The sequence below is a fragment of the Typopeltis vanoorti genome, chromosome 22 (assembly GCF_054136105.1).
Source record: "Typopeltis vanoorti isolate ZY-2024b chromosome 22, IOZ_Tvanoo_1.0, whole genome shotgun sequence".
In the NCBI taxonomy this organism is placed as follows: Eukaryota; Metazoa; Arthropoda; class Arachnida; order Uropygi; family Thelyphonidae; genus Typopeltis; species Typopeltis vanoorti.
Window position 1 is genome coordinate 21,709,788 of NC_143570.1, and position 17,725 is coordinate 21,727,512.

Consider the following 17,725-nt stretch of genomic DNA (forward strand, 5'->3'; position numbering starts at 1 on the left):
TAATGTTGACTCGGTAACTGTGTTGGTTTGCCTTGTTAAGTTTAGCTTTCTTTCACGCTCATTAAGCTATTTCACCCGAATGGGTGGGGAAGCCAGCGAGCGAGAGAGAGAGAGAGAGAGGGATGCTACTAGACCATTATTAATATTTCTTATTCGTGGCTTCCGCTAGATATACCGTACTTTCTAGGTGGCAGGGATAAGAGCAATTGGAAGGTTCCAGGAAAACAGGCGTGCCTCGGGAGTCTACAAGACGTACAACTAATGACTGCTCCCCTCTGCAAAACAAATTAGCATCATCAGTTAAGCCCATCCAAATTGCTAGATTGGAACTAATGAGAAATTTAGATTTCCTCCCATCGGACACATGGTTCTTCAATGACTCTTCCCAAAGAGGAAGTTTAATGAACAAACTTTCGATGAAACTATGCAACACCAACTGCTTCGTGAGGTTTCTTTTCTCGATCTTTTCGAAAAAATATATAAAACAGAATTGCAAATATATATTATATTAAGTAATTTATCCACCTTCGAATTTTTTCGAAGGTGGATAAATTACTTAATCTAACAACTGTTGATCTAGAAGATCAGTGCTTCATTAAGTTAAATTCCAATAAGTAAAAACATATTAAAGAAATAATTAAGAATTAATCACCAACAGTATTCACCGTGAGACGTCTCAAACAGCTGTACATTGAATAATTATATTCATAGTAGTCCCAGAGCCTAGCAAAGTTATAACAGGACGAAACTAGTTGTGCGTCCAAATTTGTGTCCAAAGTTGTGCGCCGAAAACTTAGGCTTGTCTTCACTAGCTACAGGCAAGACTCAAAACAATATTCAGACACATTCAACACACTAATAAAAGTTGGTAGACCACATGCAAAAGGAGAGTAAATGCGAAGACAAAGCTGACGGACTTGTACAGCGAAGAGATCGTTCGTGGCAATTTCGTTGGGAATCGGTGGGTTTTGCCAATACAAAACGATTGAACGTTCATAGGTTAACTGTACAATGAAACAGCGTCAGTAATGCTGGAATCAAGAAAAGATACTATAACGAAAAATTCTATGAGCCTAGCGAAGCCTTAAAAGAGGCAATATTTCGTCGAGCAACCCAAGTTTCGCTATGAGTTACAATTCGCAGAGTTGCACAGATGGGATTCCACTGCGTGAAAACAACTACAATATGATGTTGCCATCTTAACTAATGGTATACCTATCCATCTTGTTCTTAGTTTTTCCTCTTGATCTTTTACCAAATAACCAAGGTACAACAAATAAACAGCTTTATCAATGCAAAATGAAGTCGGATGATCCATGGACTGTCGCTACTGAAATGTGGAACGATAAAAGTTTCGTCGAGCAAAAAATTATGCTCTCACTCTTCAGACACAAGGATCGTATTATGCCTTAGAGAATACCAAAGAAACTTAACTTAGTAGAATTTATATTACCAATAATAAATATTGGATGAGGTTTTATGGCTTGTTTATGTGGAAAATTCCTTAAGTGATTTACACATACACGGTTGTGGGAAAAATCTTGGCAGTCGCATCCTGCACTGATACTCTGGAAAATCTACTGCCAACTCTTAGTACTTTAGTACTAAGAGTTGGTAGTACTTCTCATTAGTACTTCTCGACGACACCCTTTGGTTCGAAGAACTTGAGTTCGAATACCGTCTAGTTAGTATGCGAAGAACGTTTATAAGACTTCAAACCAGGTATTTATGTACTGTGGACGGAATCGGTATCATAATCAAATTAACTATATATGAGGGGCTTTTTAAATAGTGTATTTTTATGTCTATTGCATGTGCGGTTCTGCAGGGGGGGGGGGATTGCTTGTTTTGCAAGATTTAAAAACGAAATTTCGGGAGGAAAACGAGTGCCACTTGTATATATGAGACTGGCTAAATCACCTTCAAGCGAAGAAGCAGCACTACTGTCTTCAGCATTGCTGTACTGATTGTGTCCTCGAACACAATCCCTTGAAATTCTTCTCAAAAGGGTCATGGCAGTGAAGAGAAACAAAAATACCGAACTTTATCAGAAAAGGAATAAATTGGCATTTACGAGTAGTGAGAGTGTAGTAAATTTATAATGAGCATATTAGCAAAATTAATGGATATACAAAACGAAACACGATTATTTATGGTAGCAAGAATTCGCTTCATAACCTGTACATGCAGGAGACGGGTAGCGACAAATAATTGACAGAAAGAATCGTATTAGTGAAAAGCAGTAATCATAATCTGACAGGAACAATTGCCCACCGACATTGCTATCGAACTAGAATTTTTAATTTTTTTTTTTTTAATCGAGTCTAGTTAAGATAAATTCGCGTTATCATCCAAAACAGATGAACCTATTTCTTTTCAAGATTCGCCTTTCCAACGCTAGTAGAGAGGCCATCTATGCGTAAAAGGTGAGCAACACGATCGAGTAGACAATCTAAACCTTCTGTTAGTTTAATCCGATAAAGCCGTCCTCTCAACCGAGTTCACTTTATGAAATTAAACTGAAGGACTGTATTGTCAGGTACTGATTAATGTGATTATATCTATGTGTGTGTGCATTGTCTGCGCACCGAATTAATTAGATACCTTTAGCGTGTGCGAGCACCCGCGTGGAGAATATTTCAGCTATAGGAAAAGGACGGCAGTTACAAACATGCGTCGTCTTGTTTCTCTTTGAACTGGTGGCCAGGAAGTGAGCATTTGACTTAGTAGAGTACCTGCCAATTACCACTCTTGATGTACATACAAATGGCTAATTAACCGAATAGTGAAATGTGCTGATCGATAACCAAACTGCAATTTAAACACTGTGGTAAGCGTCCGCGTACACACAAGATAGGGGAGTTTGTGCTTTGGATTCTACATGCTAGAAACTGATGGATAAGTGAAATTTTTCACGCTTCTCAATCGGCAAAAGGAGATTTGTTACGAGCTGTAATAACGCCTTCCTCTACGAGAGAACGTTTAATAACTTTTATTTTGCGCATGCAACAAAAAAAAAAGTCCAGATGACGTGAACCGAAATGTAGCAGGAAAATATTTCTCTATACACGGCAGTTAACTTTCAGTTTAATCTAAATTACATCCAGAAAGAAGCTTTGATAAAAGTCTAAATGGGAATGTAAGAGTGAAAAAAAAAAAAAAAAAAAACATGAGGACAAGCACGCTCTTCCACACTTCCTTATTGTACATTTAATTTATTCAACTCTTTAAGACCCAGCTGTACAGAAACGAAAGAACAATAGCCGAAGTCTGCTCTAGAATTTAGTATTTAATGATATTTTAAAGATGTTAGCGAAACACTTAACAAACAAAGAGGACTTTACTTAGCTTACCCAGAATGGAATCCCGAGGTAATTGCATCAACACAACGGGTACAAGACGATAGTCAAATAGAATTAAGGTGCTGTACTTGGAATAAAAAGACATCCAAACACACAGAAACGTACTCGTTTTTTTTTTTTCTATTAAGCATGACTATAGTAAAAAGACTATTAAAGAAAACTACTATCGAGAATAAAGCAAAACAAACAGAAGCAATTCGCTGGGTCTTTTGTTAACGTTCGAAGACACTTGCAAGACAAAGAAGATACAGAATTAAAGGGGGGGGGGAACACAGAACAAAGAGTGATAGCAGTGAGTGTTTCTTCTTTTAGAAGCGCAAATTTTTGTCGAACATCATCACATTTCATTTTTTTTTTTTGCCTTTTACTCATTCCTTCTCTTTCATGTTAGAAAACGGGAGAGAGAGAGAGAGAGAGAGAGATCGAAGTGGATGTAAATGTATTTCTTTGAAGATTACCGAAGTGAAAGGAGCAGCTAAAGCAAACAGCACGATAAAATTAGAAATAAATAAATGAATAAAAAATAAAAGGAGTAGAAAAGAAAATACACACACAAAGACAGAGAGGACGAGATTTGGACAAATGAAAAAAATAAGATAAAACCATACGTTTCCCTTATTTTCATCTTTTAAGAAATGCTAAGAATTTTTTCATTATTATTTATTTTTAAATTTTGTATTATTTTTTAAGGGCTCTCAACTGATCCACCGGTACTAAACAGTATGTCGTGTTTATTATGATACAAATTGTACTATGAAATTCCAGCAGAAATTAAGTACCTATTTGGAGAGAAAGTTATTTTGATTGCAGCCATGTAGGACTTAAAAATCTATCATCGTAATAATAAAATATTTAAAATTAAATGAAGTCACCAAAAATTCTATATGTAGGGCGAAGAACGATGTCTTCAGAGATGTTGAACACTCGAGAAAGTGTTTAACATCCCTGAAGATACTAATAAATATTCAGTTTATCGAGAAAAGCCAAAGATGACTCATGCAACTGCCACTAGAATGAGACTTCATACTGTGAACTCCAAATTCCAGCCTACCTCTGTTCCATCCTACCCCCGCCCCCCCACCATTCTTCCTGCTCCTACATGTAAACGCTAACACGAACAGTAAACCGTCCAGATCTGAGGGGGGGGGATAGAAACTACGAAAAACACTGACGCGTATTGCATAGACTCGGACGTGAGTAGCGGCCTTAAGAGAAGCACAACGGTACATCAGCGATACCGATCGAACCACAGAACCTTCTCCCCCCCCCACACTCCCCCAAATGCTACTCTGTCTATAGAAACGTTAGCAATGGTTCCGGAGCACGTGGCCCAATCACTTAGGATGGAGCTTGGAGCCTCCTGTCAAGTTCGTTATCAGGGAAAGCCATACAAAGCTCTCCCGACACTGTTGATGACCGAGCCTACTGGGATTGTAACTGATCGTGGATTACCAAGTCTGACGACAGGGTGGTTTCTCGCATAAGCCTGGAAAAAGATCATCAAGGTCCAAGTCAACTCCCCCCCCCCGCTTTTTTTTTTTTTTAGAGAAATCATGTTTTCTTCCGAGTTTGCATCAAGGAATAATTGTAAGAAAAAAAAAGTCTATCCCTTTCGTTTAATATACCATTTCTTTGAAAATATCACGTGGCTTGTGCAAAGTAACTATCTGTGTGACCAAGCTATCCCTTTTTTGTCGATGAAATAAAAATCACCACGTTAGAAAACATGATTACAACGCAGTTTTTACATAAACACGCACCAGACATAATCAAGAATACTAAGATTTCAGGAGGTGTCTTATACGTTGGCAAAGATCTAGTTGAAAAATGCAAGGGCATTGATAAAGACACGGCCAAGCATAATGCGGTCATAGAACCGGAGGAAAAAACAATAATGGAATTCTTAAATGGACAAAAAAATACTCATTACTCTCTAAACTGTTCACTCTCTGCGCATGTAAATTGCTTCTACTTACATATTTGTTATTAGTTAAAGTGTTCTTTAAAAAAAAAGCTACTAAATTATAGATAAAAAAGTCCCAGCAACATTTTTTCTTTATTCTTTCTTGCAAACCTTATTTTGTTTCGCTTTATTTTTAATTATTCTGTTAAAAAAGGTGTTGCATAACTCTCTATGCAGAATAAGAATATCGATCTGACGGTTAAAACAACTTAGAGGAAACAGAGCTTATCACCACATCATTTGTTAGAAATAACGTAGTTCTAGAAAATACTTTTGAAACGATCGTTATGAATAGTTATTGAAATTTAGAAAATTCTTAAAGCTTCGCTCATTCTTAGATAATGTTACCACCTTTCGACATAGCATTGTGCGAGGATTAAAATTTTTTTTCTTGAAATGCTAAAAAATAAAATAAGAGTGACAGCAACTTACTTTTCCTGACTTTGGGTGAGATGGAAAAGCGGGGAGGAAGAGGGAAAAAGGGCAACAACTTGAAGGAAAGTCTTATTTAGCCTGGTAGAGTAAGAGATCGAGCATCGGGTGTGGTATTAACGATGTTTCTGTCACTAATTTTAACGTGCCTAAGTCTGGTGTCATTAGCTTAGACCACCGGCGTCTGAAATCCTGTCAACTAGCTATAAAAAAAAAAATCAATAAATCACACGTTACTTCGAGGAGTTGATTATTTTCTGCCTGATTCTAAACAATTAAAATCTTTCTTCAGCACTGCAAACAGAGTGAAGTGTTCGAGAACAGATAATCTTTGACACCATGACGCACTTTTGTGCTCCTTTCAAAGAGAGATTTCTTTTCAGTCTGATTTTATCTCGCGTTTTGCACAGCCATTCCCTTTATATTTTCTCTCTCTCCACTAGACAAATGAATAAATAAATAAATAAAAAAGTCCTCCTGCTGTACTGGAGAAGTTAAATGGATAGTTTAGATTGAGAACATGCATACTATAACATCCATCTTCTCCACTTCCCTCTCTTCATCCACTTCATATACGAAAATATATTTAAGTCACGTGTTTAAAAATGCAATCATTCCATTTCAACTGACTGAAGCAATTTCGTTATCATCAGCTACGCTTTTTTTTCTATTTATCTCAGAGTTCCTTAAAAAAATGTTTAGAAAGCTGATATGTAATATACCATTCATACTTTATCGATCTAAATCTAGTAATTTTTTTATAATTCCTCGAAAATCTAGTATTATCGAGGAATTATAAAATGCCCTAAAATTTCAAATCATCTTCTAAATAAAATTTTATCAAAACGTGTTTGTACTTTTTATTATCAACATGATATATTAAAAATTATTTTTAAAAATTATTTTGGAAGTAATACAGTTAATCATCGTTTCGCTAGCAAGTTTGTAAGTCAATGATATTTTAGCTACTACCGTCAAGAAATGAAATCTTTAAATCAATGCTCTTTAAATATCATACTTTTATGTTATGTCATGAATATAAAACAATTAAGACAGGTTGATTACTTCACATTTGGAAGTACTTCAATATCTTGTAAACTTCAATCAAAAATATGGTTCCCTCATAAATTTTTTTTCCCATTCAACTGCCAGTCGACAGCAATAATTTCGAAAATTTACCTCGTTTTTGTCAGTCAATTTTATACAAAGGCTGACTGGCATTTGTCAAATGTATAAGTAACTTCTTGACAGAAAGATAAAGTCTATTTCAGTGGTGTTATTTCGGAATATCTAAACTATAGCTCATTAGTCATAGTGCACTCAATAAATCGCTTCGAAGGAATCTTTATGGATGGATGGGATCAAATGGCACAGATTTCATTCATTTTCTCTGTTTTTAGGTGAATTTAAAAGAATAAAAAGACAGTGCATACTCAATTTGCATTGTTTTTTAAATTGCGAGTAATTATACAAATTGACACTTGATGTCTACCATTAGTATCTTAATAGGTAATAAAATGTATAGACTCGATTACATTTGTTCATATATATTTAGTATATGGAAAAAAAAAGTCAAAATTAACAAACTTTGGATCGATTCACACATTTTCTGGAACAGCAGTTATTTTCCCCTAACTTATTTTTTAACTTTGCACAAATGCAGTCGAGTTGAAGAGTTTGAAAATCATGTATTAAAGTAATTTCAAATCTCAGAGTAGATTAGCTTAAAATTGCTATAAACGGTTATATATAGCCAGCTAAAAAAAATTATACTGCAATTAGAGCAGTATTGCAGGTGAGATAAAAAACAGACGTGATCGATGGACTTGTTCAGCGTTATCTGAATTGTCTAAATTTAATGCTGTGACAGTTACGGCCTAATGAAGAAAGGATCGTCAGTTCTGAGGAAGGAGAAACTTGCACCTCCTAAAATCGGATAACTCAGCTGATTAAAAAACTCAGGATAACTCAGCTGATTAAAAAACTCAGGATAACTCAGCTGATTATAGTTCTTCACGGAAGTGGTGAAGTTCTACTTGTATATTCAACACTTTCACCCCTGATAACACTTTGGTCGCTTCCCTTCTGACGGTGAATCCTGTTTACTTCTAGCCAACAGAAACCCCAATAAAATCCTTCATTTTGACATCGGTATTGTTCGCGAGGGGTCTCTGCAGCTCTGTTTTTATGGTGGGAGAAACCTGGCTTCGAATTCCATCTATGACGCGAATTTCAAGGCTTTTTAATCAAAAGTGAGTTATCTAGTCTCAGGTCGGTTTTCTTCATCAAAACAGCCAAACCGTGCATGTGAACATACACATATCTACAGACATAAAATACTACTAAGACATGAAAGGCAACGGGAAAACCACCTTGTTTCCCGTTGACCGAGCCATTGAACTGTGCGAATGCGCACGCCAACACACAGGAATATATATATTGAATACACAACAACAAAAAAAATAATAATAAATAAAATAAATAAATAAATAAATAAACATTCTCTAGTAGCAACTGAACAACATATTTTTCTTAAATAACATTTCCTAACATTAATGTTCTTTGTCAAAATTATTCACACATCTTTGGCATTTTGTAAGAAATTTATGCATCACAGACAGCATCTTTTTTTTTTTTTTTTGTTGGTTCAGGATATTAAAAATAAAGAAATTATCTGGATGATGATAATAATAGGATAAAAATAGAATAACATAATAAAAAAAGAAAGAAAGAAAGAAAGAAAATAGGTTGCTGCGAGAAACAAAGTGAACTGTACCATACCGGATTTAACCCATTTCGCAACCTTCTAGTTGCAGGCGTTCAACTGCGCGACAGATTTGCGATGAAAGCAACGGACCAGAATTTCGACTGCCGACGATAAAAACTTAAAAGATCAGATCAGTTAACTACTCGTAAAAGTGTTTAATAAACGGGTCATTAACGATTACTCACCGTCACTCGTACAAGCAAAATAGTCATTAGAAAAGAGTTTAAGAAGACTGTTAAAGACTATATTAATTGCGTATTCAAATACAGAACATACATTAAGTATCTAAGTAGTTTCCAAATGGAAACTTAGTCGGTAGCGCTTAGCATCGATTCGCGAGTTAAACCGTGTATTTACAGTAACGCCCGCCTTACTGGAGATGTATACTTCATAAGGGGAGGAGGAGGAAGAAAGTGGGGAGAGAGAGAGAGAGAGAAGAGAAGTAATCCTAAAAGCAGCATTATAACCTGCAAGTTTAAAAGTATTCAGCTTTAAGCAATGGTTTAATTTCACCTGGCTAGATACTGGTTGAAAGTAGAATGAAGTTATTTAAGATTTCAACGTTTATTATAATCCTTTCGTAAAATTTCTTTCATTCTGTTTCCCAAGATCTGCTTCTCCTCGTCTCTTACATGGCAAAATCATTTGGTCTCCCGATGGGGTCTCCGGCCCTATTCCAATGGGACAAGGACCGAGCCATTCAGCTGTGCGAATGCGCACGCACACACACAGGAATATATATATTGAGTACACAACAAATAGAAATTAATATTTGCATACGATTTTTTTTTTTTTTTAAATTCAGTCACCATAGGCAGTGGGATACATATCCTTTGTATGAATATCCTTCGTATCAATAGTCGTATGAGCTCTTTTCCACAATCAATCACAAACTTCATACATATTATTAAGAAATGTTAATATTTTAGATTAATATTAATAATATTAATAATTAATAATAAATTAATATTAAGAAATGATAACTATTACGATCAGTGTTCGGTAAACATGAAAACGCAGAATGATGTCACCAAAATGAATCTAACGTTGATGAGCACAAAGCAATGAATAATATCAGATGAGCATTTAAACGTTCAACAGACAGATCAATAAGGTATTAGTACGCTGAAGATATTCAAGCACAGTTATTATAATATTTTATGCGGATTCTTCCTCATGAAAGGTTGTAAACCTACAGTACCGTAGTAACTGTGGGTGGAGTAAGTTAATCTGGAAGCCCTGCTATAAAGACCAAGCATGGAATTTTTTCAAGTCACTTCACACTTCCAATAAGCAAGTTGCAGATTTAGCACGTGGCGATGAATCTGCCACCTATGATAAATGACTATAAGAAGTTTAATCATTTGTATTTTTATTTCGTAACTTAAAATCATTAAGCTCCTAATATATTCAAAATTATTCTAATTAAATAAAATAATTAGCTTGATAATACAAAACCAAGATACTGTCATAATTCGCTTTTTATGAAACGTGTATTTCACAACGCGTTAGTTACCTATTTTTATGTCATTTTTAGGAACATTTATTACGTTTGACAGTTTGTGATCAAAGATAGATGGGAGAATCCAAAAATCCAGAGCAGCGTTATGTAATTTATGGATGGCGCTTAACTAAGTTTCGACTAAAACAGCGTCAAAAGGTGGAGAATATCTCAAGCGGCTAAGGAACTCTTACGACTTAATCCGACAGTTGGGGTTTCGATCCGATGTAGAGCTTGTGTTTCCACCCAGTCATAAAATGAAACGTGAAAAGGAGGTATAAAGCCACTCCTATAGAGTTGCACTTCCTTAACAAGAGTTGCTCCCTAGACATTACTAAGGCATTGAAGAATAAAGCCACCTTCATCTTACCTTACCAAGTCGATACGGATAATAAATTCCATTTTTATTGAGTACGGTTCAAATCGACATGCGGCAGATGTTTGCAGTATATTGAGCAGTAATGAAATTTAACCAGCCATAGAGACTACAAATTAAGCAATCCCCGTTTATACCCACGTTTACATCGTGGATTCTGCTCCGTAGCTGATCGAAATGGAGTAGGAAGCGAACAGCAAACTGAACTCAAGGGGGTCACAGGTGCGAACGTGAAATTAGATTGATAACTGTGTGTAGTGAGTAAGAACATTCTCGCAATTTCCTAAAAGAGAAATGATTAATAATGAAAGGTTTTATCGCTTGAAAAACAATTCTACAAAGTGCCTGAAAGAAAAAAAAAGAATTTAAATATCAAGGCAGCTATGGCGTGCATCATTTATTTCCACATAAAACTCGAAACGAATATATTTGAATTTTCTCTTCACTCTTTTCAGATTTTTTTTTTTCTTACTTGTCTGTGGGTGTATTCAAAATTCGAAATAAAAAAAAACATTCTTCCAAACTTGTTTTGAAGAAACTAAGCTGCTTATATTTGGATTTCAAGTGACGCAGATTATACGACTGAAGAAGGATAAATCTTCTGACACACACACGTAAAAAAAAAAAAAAAAAAAAAAAAAACATGATAATTATTGTATATGATTATAAATGACAAGCTAGTAAGTACCCAACAATAATGATAGATAACATATCTTTCTACGATACATATCATCCATAATGGCACTGTTCAAAAGTCGCAACATTTGAACCTCCATAAAGTTCTCCATCACTGATTTCATCTAAATCTATAAAAATTCAACTGGCTTAGAAACTTCTACTAAAAAATAAAGAAAATACACGTCACTTTCTGATGGTTTCGTTAAGACAACTTTTCGGATGTTTGAAACTATATCAACAGATGGATTCAAAAATTCCCGTATTAAAGGAAGGAAAACTGAAAACCTCTAGTGCGCATGCCTCTTGCACTTTTCAAAACAGTTAGCATTTCACTTTCCAACCTATAATCTGTGGATTCATATCCTACGTAGATGTTTAGTATCTTTATGTGACAGATGATTTTTCATCACCTAATGTAAGATCGCCAGCTTACTTATTGAAGACTCAAAGTGGTCTAAAAAAATTATTTATGATCTCTGGAACAGCGTTCTAAAATTATCTAACCTAACTCAATCCCCATTCCCATCGGATTCATTAGATTAAAAGATTAGATCATTACAAACGCATCCAAAACGCTATTAAACCTAAAATTTACTCAGTAGACGGAGGTGGTGGGTGTCTCTTAATAGCTTAGAGACGAAACAACCTTAAATCCGGATTTCTTGGCCTTCTTCGTCCCCAGATACACCGCTGTTTGAAGTTTGGCTGTGGGACCTTATCAAAAACAAATTCGATAAATAGAAATCTAAGATCATGAGGAACTGTTAATATGAGATAAAACAGATATATCATGTATTTTAGAAAAGAATTGGATACAAAATGCCACGTTGGTATTTTATGGAATGGATTATACTAACATGGACCTATACTAATGGATTATACTAATGTGTGACCAAAAGTTAAAAGTAAATCTTTCACTGGGTTAGCATAACTTACTTCATACTAAATTTGTTGATATATTTGCGGTACCTATATGTAAACTTACTCACTATCTCTTCAATAAGTAAATTCTCAAGCTCACCCTAAATAAGAGCTGGCAGTATGAAGATAAATCATGTGAAACAAATAAGCTGGGACTATAGCGCCTTTATTATCTTTTTTCCCCCTTTTTAGATAATACACCAAGGCCTCCTGTAAGTGAAGAACAAAGAACAGATGCGTATATTTGCACACGAATCACGAACTGGGTCACAATAATAAAGAGGTCATCCGCAAAGCCTAGTAACCACTAATTTTTCTTTCCACCTTTGCAAACATCTCTCACGGTAGCTTCCTACACTTTATAACGAATTTTTCGGAAAAAGAACTTACTGCCTTCTTGTAGTTCATGCCTGTGATCGTAGATATCACTTTACGTGGAGCATAACATTGAAGGGGTTACCGACCTCCGTGATGTCTCGCTAACAAAGAAACTTCTACTATGAATCTTGATGAATCTTAATAATAAAGTGGCATAATAATATATAACTGTTTATTATTATGAGAATAAAAATGTGAGTCAATTTTCATAAGAATAATAGAACCAGTCATAATGCTCTGGTAATCTCTACAAAACTGTAGTAATAGTAACAAAAAACTGATGAATTCTGTTCGGAGGAGGTTTTTTATAAATTTAAAAAAAAAATCAACTTAGCAAAAATGCACTCTTGTAATGGATTTCATCTTTAGTCATAGAAACTTGCACGGAATTTTCAGATAATAATAAAAACGCGTAGTAAAATAGGGAACATGGGATATACTTAAAAGAAGTCTGTAAGCATAATACGTATATTCACCCTGTTAGTAAAAAAAAACTCAATTTCCTTACTTATTCTAATAAACTTTAGGAAACGAATTTAAGAGTTATGCCTACAAGTTCCACACAGTAACAATGCTCTCCTCAATATTCATTATGACCCAGTACTAATTTGACTCTTGAGTCTTTTGACCACTTCTCAATTTTCTTTTGTCATTTTCGCAAACTTTTGTGGAAGAATTTGATCGGAAGCTCTCTGGGCTCTAACGATCTGCAATTACTTCAGTGTTGAATACTGATGATTAAAAATATCAGCAGAAATCCAAGAAAATCAATTCAGCACGTAATAAAGTGAAGCCATTTTTTTTTAATTTTTACAATTTGCTAATTAATATGATTTTATTTTAAATTTTCCCTCTACAAATTTGACAACTCAGGATCTTCACAAAGTGCAAAGCAGGCTCTATCCAGAGAACTTTTTTTTTACATTTTCACAGAACTGACATGCTTTAATTTACATGCATTGCATACAAGAACATATCAAGTGGGAAAATATGCTCATCGGCCAAACAAAATGCCCTTGTGAATTTTATTGCGGCAGTGAACGTTATTAAGTTACACATTAAAGCCACTTCACGAATCCCAAGTTATTCGCGGTGAGTAAATTCGAATAGCAGTGCTATCGATGATGCTCAGCAATTGCGTGGGATTTGGAGAAATTCTATGGATTAGAATGATATACTTTCCAAACCAATTCATAAAGGAAATACATAACAGAATGGAGGGACTACCCAGCATCGGATGCTTCACTGATCAATAGCCAAACGATTTTGGAAAATCAGAGGCCTTTATTTATTAAGGCTCGTAAGTTTGGAAAACAGACTCATGGCACACATCCAAGAATTAAAAAAAAGCATGTCAGCATCATGTATTCTTTAGAACAGGAAAGGCCGGTATCGATTACATCACGAATACATGGATGAGGCGTTGATTACATGGAAAATAGTTTATATTATCATATGAATATAAATAGCAACACGATTATTAAGTTAAATTTCGGAACCTTTATCGGGACTTTTCAATCAAAGGTGAGTTAGCCGGTCTCATACGGATGTAGTGAGTTATCTTCCGGAGAGGCAAATCGATCACGATTTGCCTCTCCGGAAGATAACATACCTATCTACAGATACGGAATACTACTGCACAAGGCCATAGCAGTGATGTAGTTAGATATCACCTTAATTCTAAAATGCTATTTTGCTTGGTTTTCCGTTAGCAAAATCGTCGATGACATTGTCGAAGTCTATTTCATCACTCAGCTGCTGTTCAATAGTATGGTAAGATTTCTTAAACGCAAAGTGCCGCCCGGGGCGGATCGCCCTCACCGCTTAGCTACGCCACTGGCCATAGAAAACCACCTTGTTCTATAATAATTCCCTAGTAAAGTAGCATTGCTGAGGGAAAACACACACACACACACACACACACACGCTTGCTAAATGACGAGTGGAAACTATTACTGTATCTCTTCAGTTATGTTTCTTGTGGCAGAGAAAAACTGGAGAATCCGGAAGCAAACCTCAAAAATAGAATTGAAGGCCCAAGGAATTGACAAAAAATAAAAATAAAAAGTGGAGCTCATCAGCAAAAGCGTGACAGGAATTAAACTATGATCTCTTTTATCAGGTCAGGCCTCTCTCTCTCTCTCTCTCTCTCTCTCTCTCTCTCTCTCTCTCTCTCTCTCTTCACACTCATTAAATATTCAACTACTAAACGTCTAACCGAAAAGTAAAAAATCCGATAAGATATTAAAATTAGGGTTATAACTAAATGTTTAATTGTTGTCCGAACTTACAAGTTCAAAACTAATTGTGAAGTCATACATGAATAAACAAAAGAAAATAAATTAGTGTGAACTGAAAACACGGGAGAGAGAAAGTAAGAGAGAGCGTTCGTGGTTGTATATTTTTCAGCAATATTACGATTTTTATTCGTAAAGTTATTATTAATGCGTCCATTAAGCAATGAAAGTGAATTATGTTTCTTATAACTATACATAAGAATGTGCGCCGACTTCTATATCAACATCCAAAGAAAAAATATCATTTTAGTATCAAATACCATTAAATATTTGAGTGTATGAATTAAATACAGTAATAATATTAAATATGCTAAGCATTTAAATGGATATTGTGGGAATCCTAAGCATCCCATCTGTAACTACACTCCCCGAAGTATACATTTTTTTAAAAAAGTGAAGCCTATCTTATTGTGTGTATCAATGTCAACGAAAGGTACGCAAGTGAATATCATCAGCTCTCTCTTAGGACCTAATATCGCACCCACACAATTTTGATAATATAATCGAAGTGATCTAATCAGCGCCCTGACCCCTATAATGACGTATTGGACAAGAATACATTCACATGTGACAGGAATCGTTTAAAAATCAGAAAAACATCGTTATATATATTATGGGCGATCTTTAAGGAAACTTTTACCAAAGAACCTAACTGTATCTGGCAATGGTACATTGTTTGCAATATTAAATATTATTAAGTTACTTCTATATAACAATCGATATTTATCCCAAATCTGATAACGGCAGAATGCTCTCAATGACCACTACCATTCGCCACAAATAATAATAATAATATATAAAATAAAAAATAAAAATATTCTCATGCAGATGCATATTTGAACTTATTTAATTCACTCATCTGTTGGCTATCCTTTTAGGTTTTGGAAGAAAAAAAAATTCCGTATTTTCTAAAAAGTTCAAACCGTAGATTTCAAATTCAAATATTAAGAAGCCTCGTCTTTTTCCTGTCCATCACAGTATTAAATGTTCCTACAGGTGGAACGACCTCTCGTGTGTAAGATTATTATTACAAAATGTTAATTTGTGAATAACTCATTACTGCAGGTCAACGATATCGATGAAGTACCTTTCTTTGTATATGAAAAAAAGATTTTATAACGGTAACAACAATAAAGCAAATTCTAAAAACTATATACTGTGTAAGACAAAACAGCCCAACTCGTGCATATTTACTGCACTATATCGTTTACTAATCAACATGTTCGTCAAGTCTCCGTACGTTACATGAAATACCAAGGAATGGGACATAAAGGTATGTTAAGCTTCGAAACATAACTGTTATAACTTTCCTTTGTCAATTATTATTATTATTTTACTTCGCTTACAAGTTATCCATCGCACTTTGCATTGTGTTCAATCATTCACACATTTATTATGAATAATTCGCTTATACTCTCACTCGATTCTTCTTATTTGTTCATCGAAAAACGTGGCATATGCGACAACAACAAACTTCTCGTCACTTTTTAAAATTCAGTTCAGAATTCAAAGTTATTGAGATATAAGTCATTTGCTTGCTTTACGAATATTTGCCAATTAACTAAACAAAAATAATATTAACGAATTCATTTAATATCCTTGTGTTTATAAATATATCAGTTTATTCAGTTAACTCTTATATTTTATTGTGAACGTGGCTTATTCTAAGAATTCTCAAGTATACACAGCGTCATTATACCATCGCGAAACTTCGTACAGCAAAAGTAACAAATTCATTCTTTTCGATCAAGTTCAATGAAATCTTAATTTAAAAAAAAAACACTATTACTGATATTTGTTTTCCTCCTGATCATTGCAAGCTACTCAGTAAAACCGAACTTCCGTAAAACAGACGTTTGCGTTAAGGTAACGTAACACATATCCGCAACGAGGTCATGACCTTGCAAGCCTGAAATGAAAGGAAAATACAAAGCAAACTACTTACGGAGTTGCTGTAAGGCTGAGCGCTCAGCCTTATGTTGTCCCGCACCAGTTTATCTCTGACCATCATCTTCAGTTGGATTTTAGGAAACTTGACGAGCTGGGCTTTTCCTTCTTCGTACTCGTCTACATATTTCCTACCCGTCAGCCCGGGAGACTCGGAGACATCGCTACCGTACCCGTAACTACCGTAAGCACCGTCCCTGTCTTTGCCCATCGTCTTACGGTCGGCAGGCGTCGTCGGCACGGAGACGAACGCGCCCGTCAGCGAAACCGTCGTGGTGGTGGTGGTACTGTCGGTGTTTTCCTGACAACAGAGTCGAAGAGCATCGTCCAGGGTAAAATAAACGGAAGTACCCCCTTGTTCCAAGAGGATTCTGACGGCCTGCAAAATCTGCTGACGATGTGTGGCGTCGGTCACGCCGATAGCGTCCAAGTCAGGTTCACCGATCTGTTTGCAGATCTCCAGGTCATCGTAGCCGTTGTCCAGGAAGCTCTCGGAGTACTGTCCTAGGTGCAGCGATTTTAGCCAGTCCTCCACGATATTCTGGTCTCCCATTTCTGTCACGTGCAGCACAAACACTCCTACAAGAAGAATCCAAAGTGACCACTGGCCGCCCCACGAGTGCAACACTGGCAAACGTCGACTCCGCACTTGAAAGCACTTTCTCTCGTACACGCTGCCATCACCCTCTGCACGCCAAAACAACGAAAATGGCGCTTTCAATGGATAAGAACGAGATTTTGGCACATGCGCACAAGGGGCGCACCGTGTGACGTCAAAACGACAACCGAAGGGGCACTCAGGTATGCAGCGGCGGCGCTCGTCGACACAAAGCTCACGACGATCGGGGAAAAGAATCGCCCGCTGACTGCTAATAAAATCTCCGGTCGGATGAAAGTAAAGGAAAAAAAGAAGGAGTGGTAGGGGGAAAGTCACAGTTTAATAAACCCTTCAAGAAGATGCAGTCTGGGGGGAAAAATCTTATTACGCGTAAAAGAACTTTGGTGTCGGCGAACTGCATTAAATATTAAATAATTGATTGAGTCTGTTTTTGGAATCGATACCTTACAACCATCCCGTGCATACCCTCTTGCTGAAGAATACT

At 35.9% G+C, this 17,725-nt stretch overlaps 1 protein-coding gene across 2 annotated transcripts in view; it reads right to left on the reverse strand.

Annotated features, from left to right (window-relative positions):
* LOC150094205 (SAM and SH3 domain-containing protein 1-like) overlaps nt 1-16,866 on the reverse strand; it is a 476,307-nt gene extending 459,441 nt beyond the window's left edge. For both annotated transcript variants that reach the window (XM_090412130.1, XM_090412129.1), the window contains exon 1: nt 16,621-16,866. In XM_090412130.1, coding sequence (XP_090268256.1) covers nt 16,621-16,833 — 213 coding nt within the window. In that variant the 5' untranslated portion in view covers nt 16,834-16,866. The remainder of the gene's footprint in view (nt 1-16,620) is intronic.
* Nucleotides 16,867-17,725: the final 859 nt, after the last annotated feature.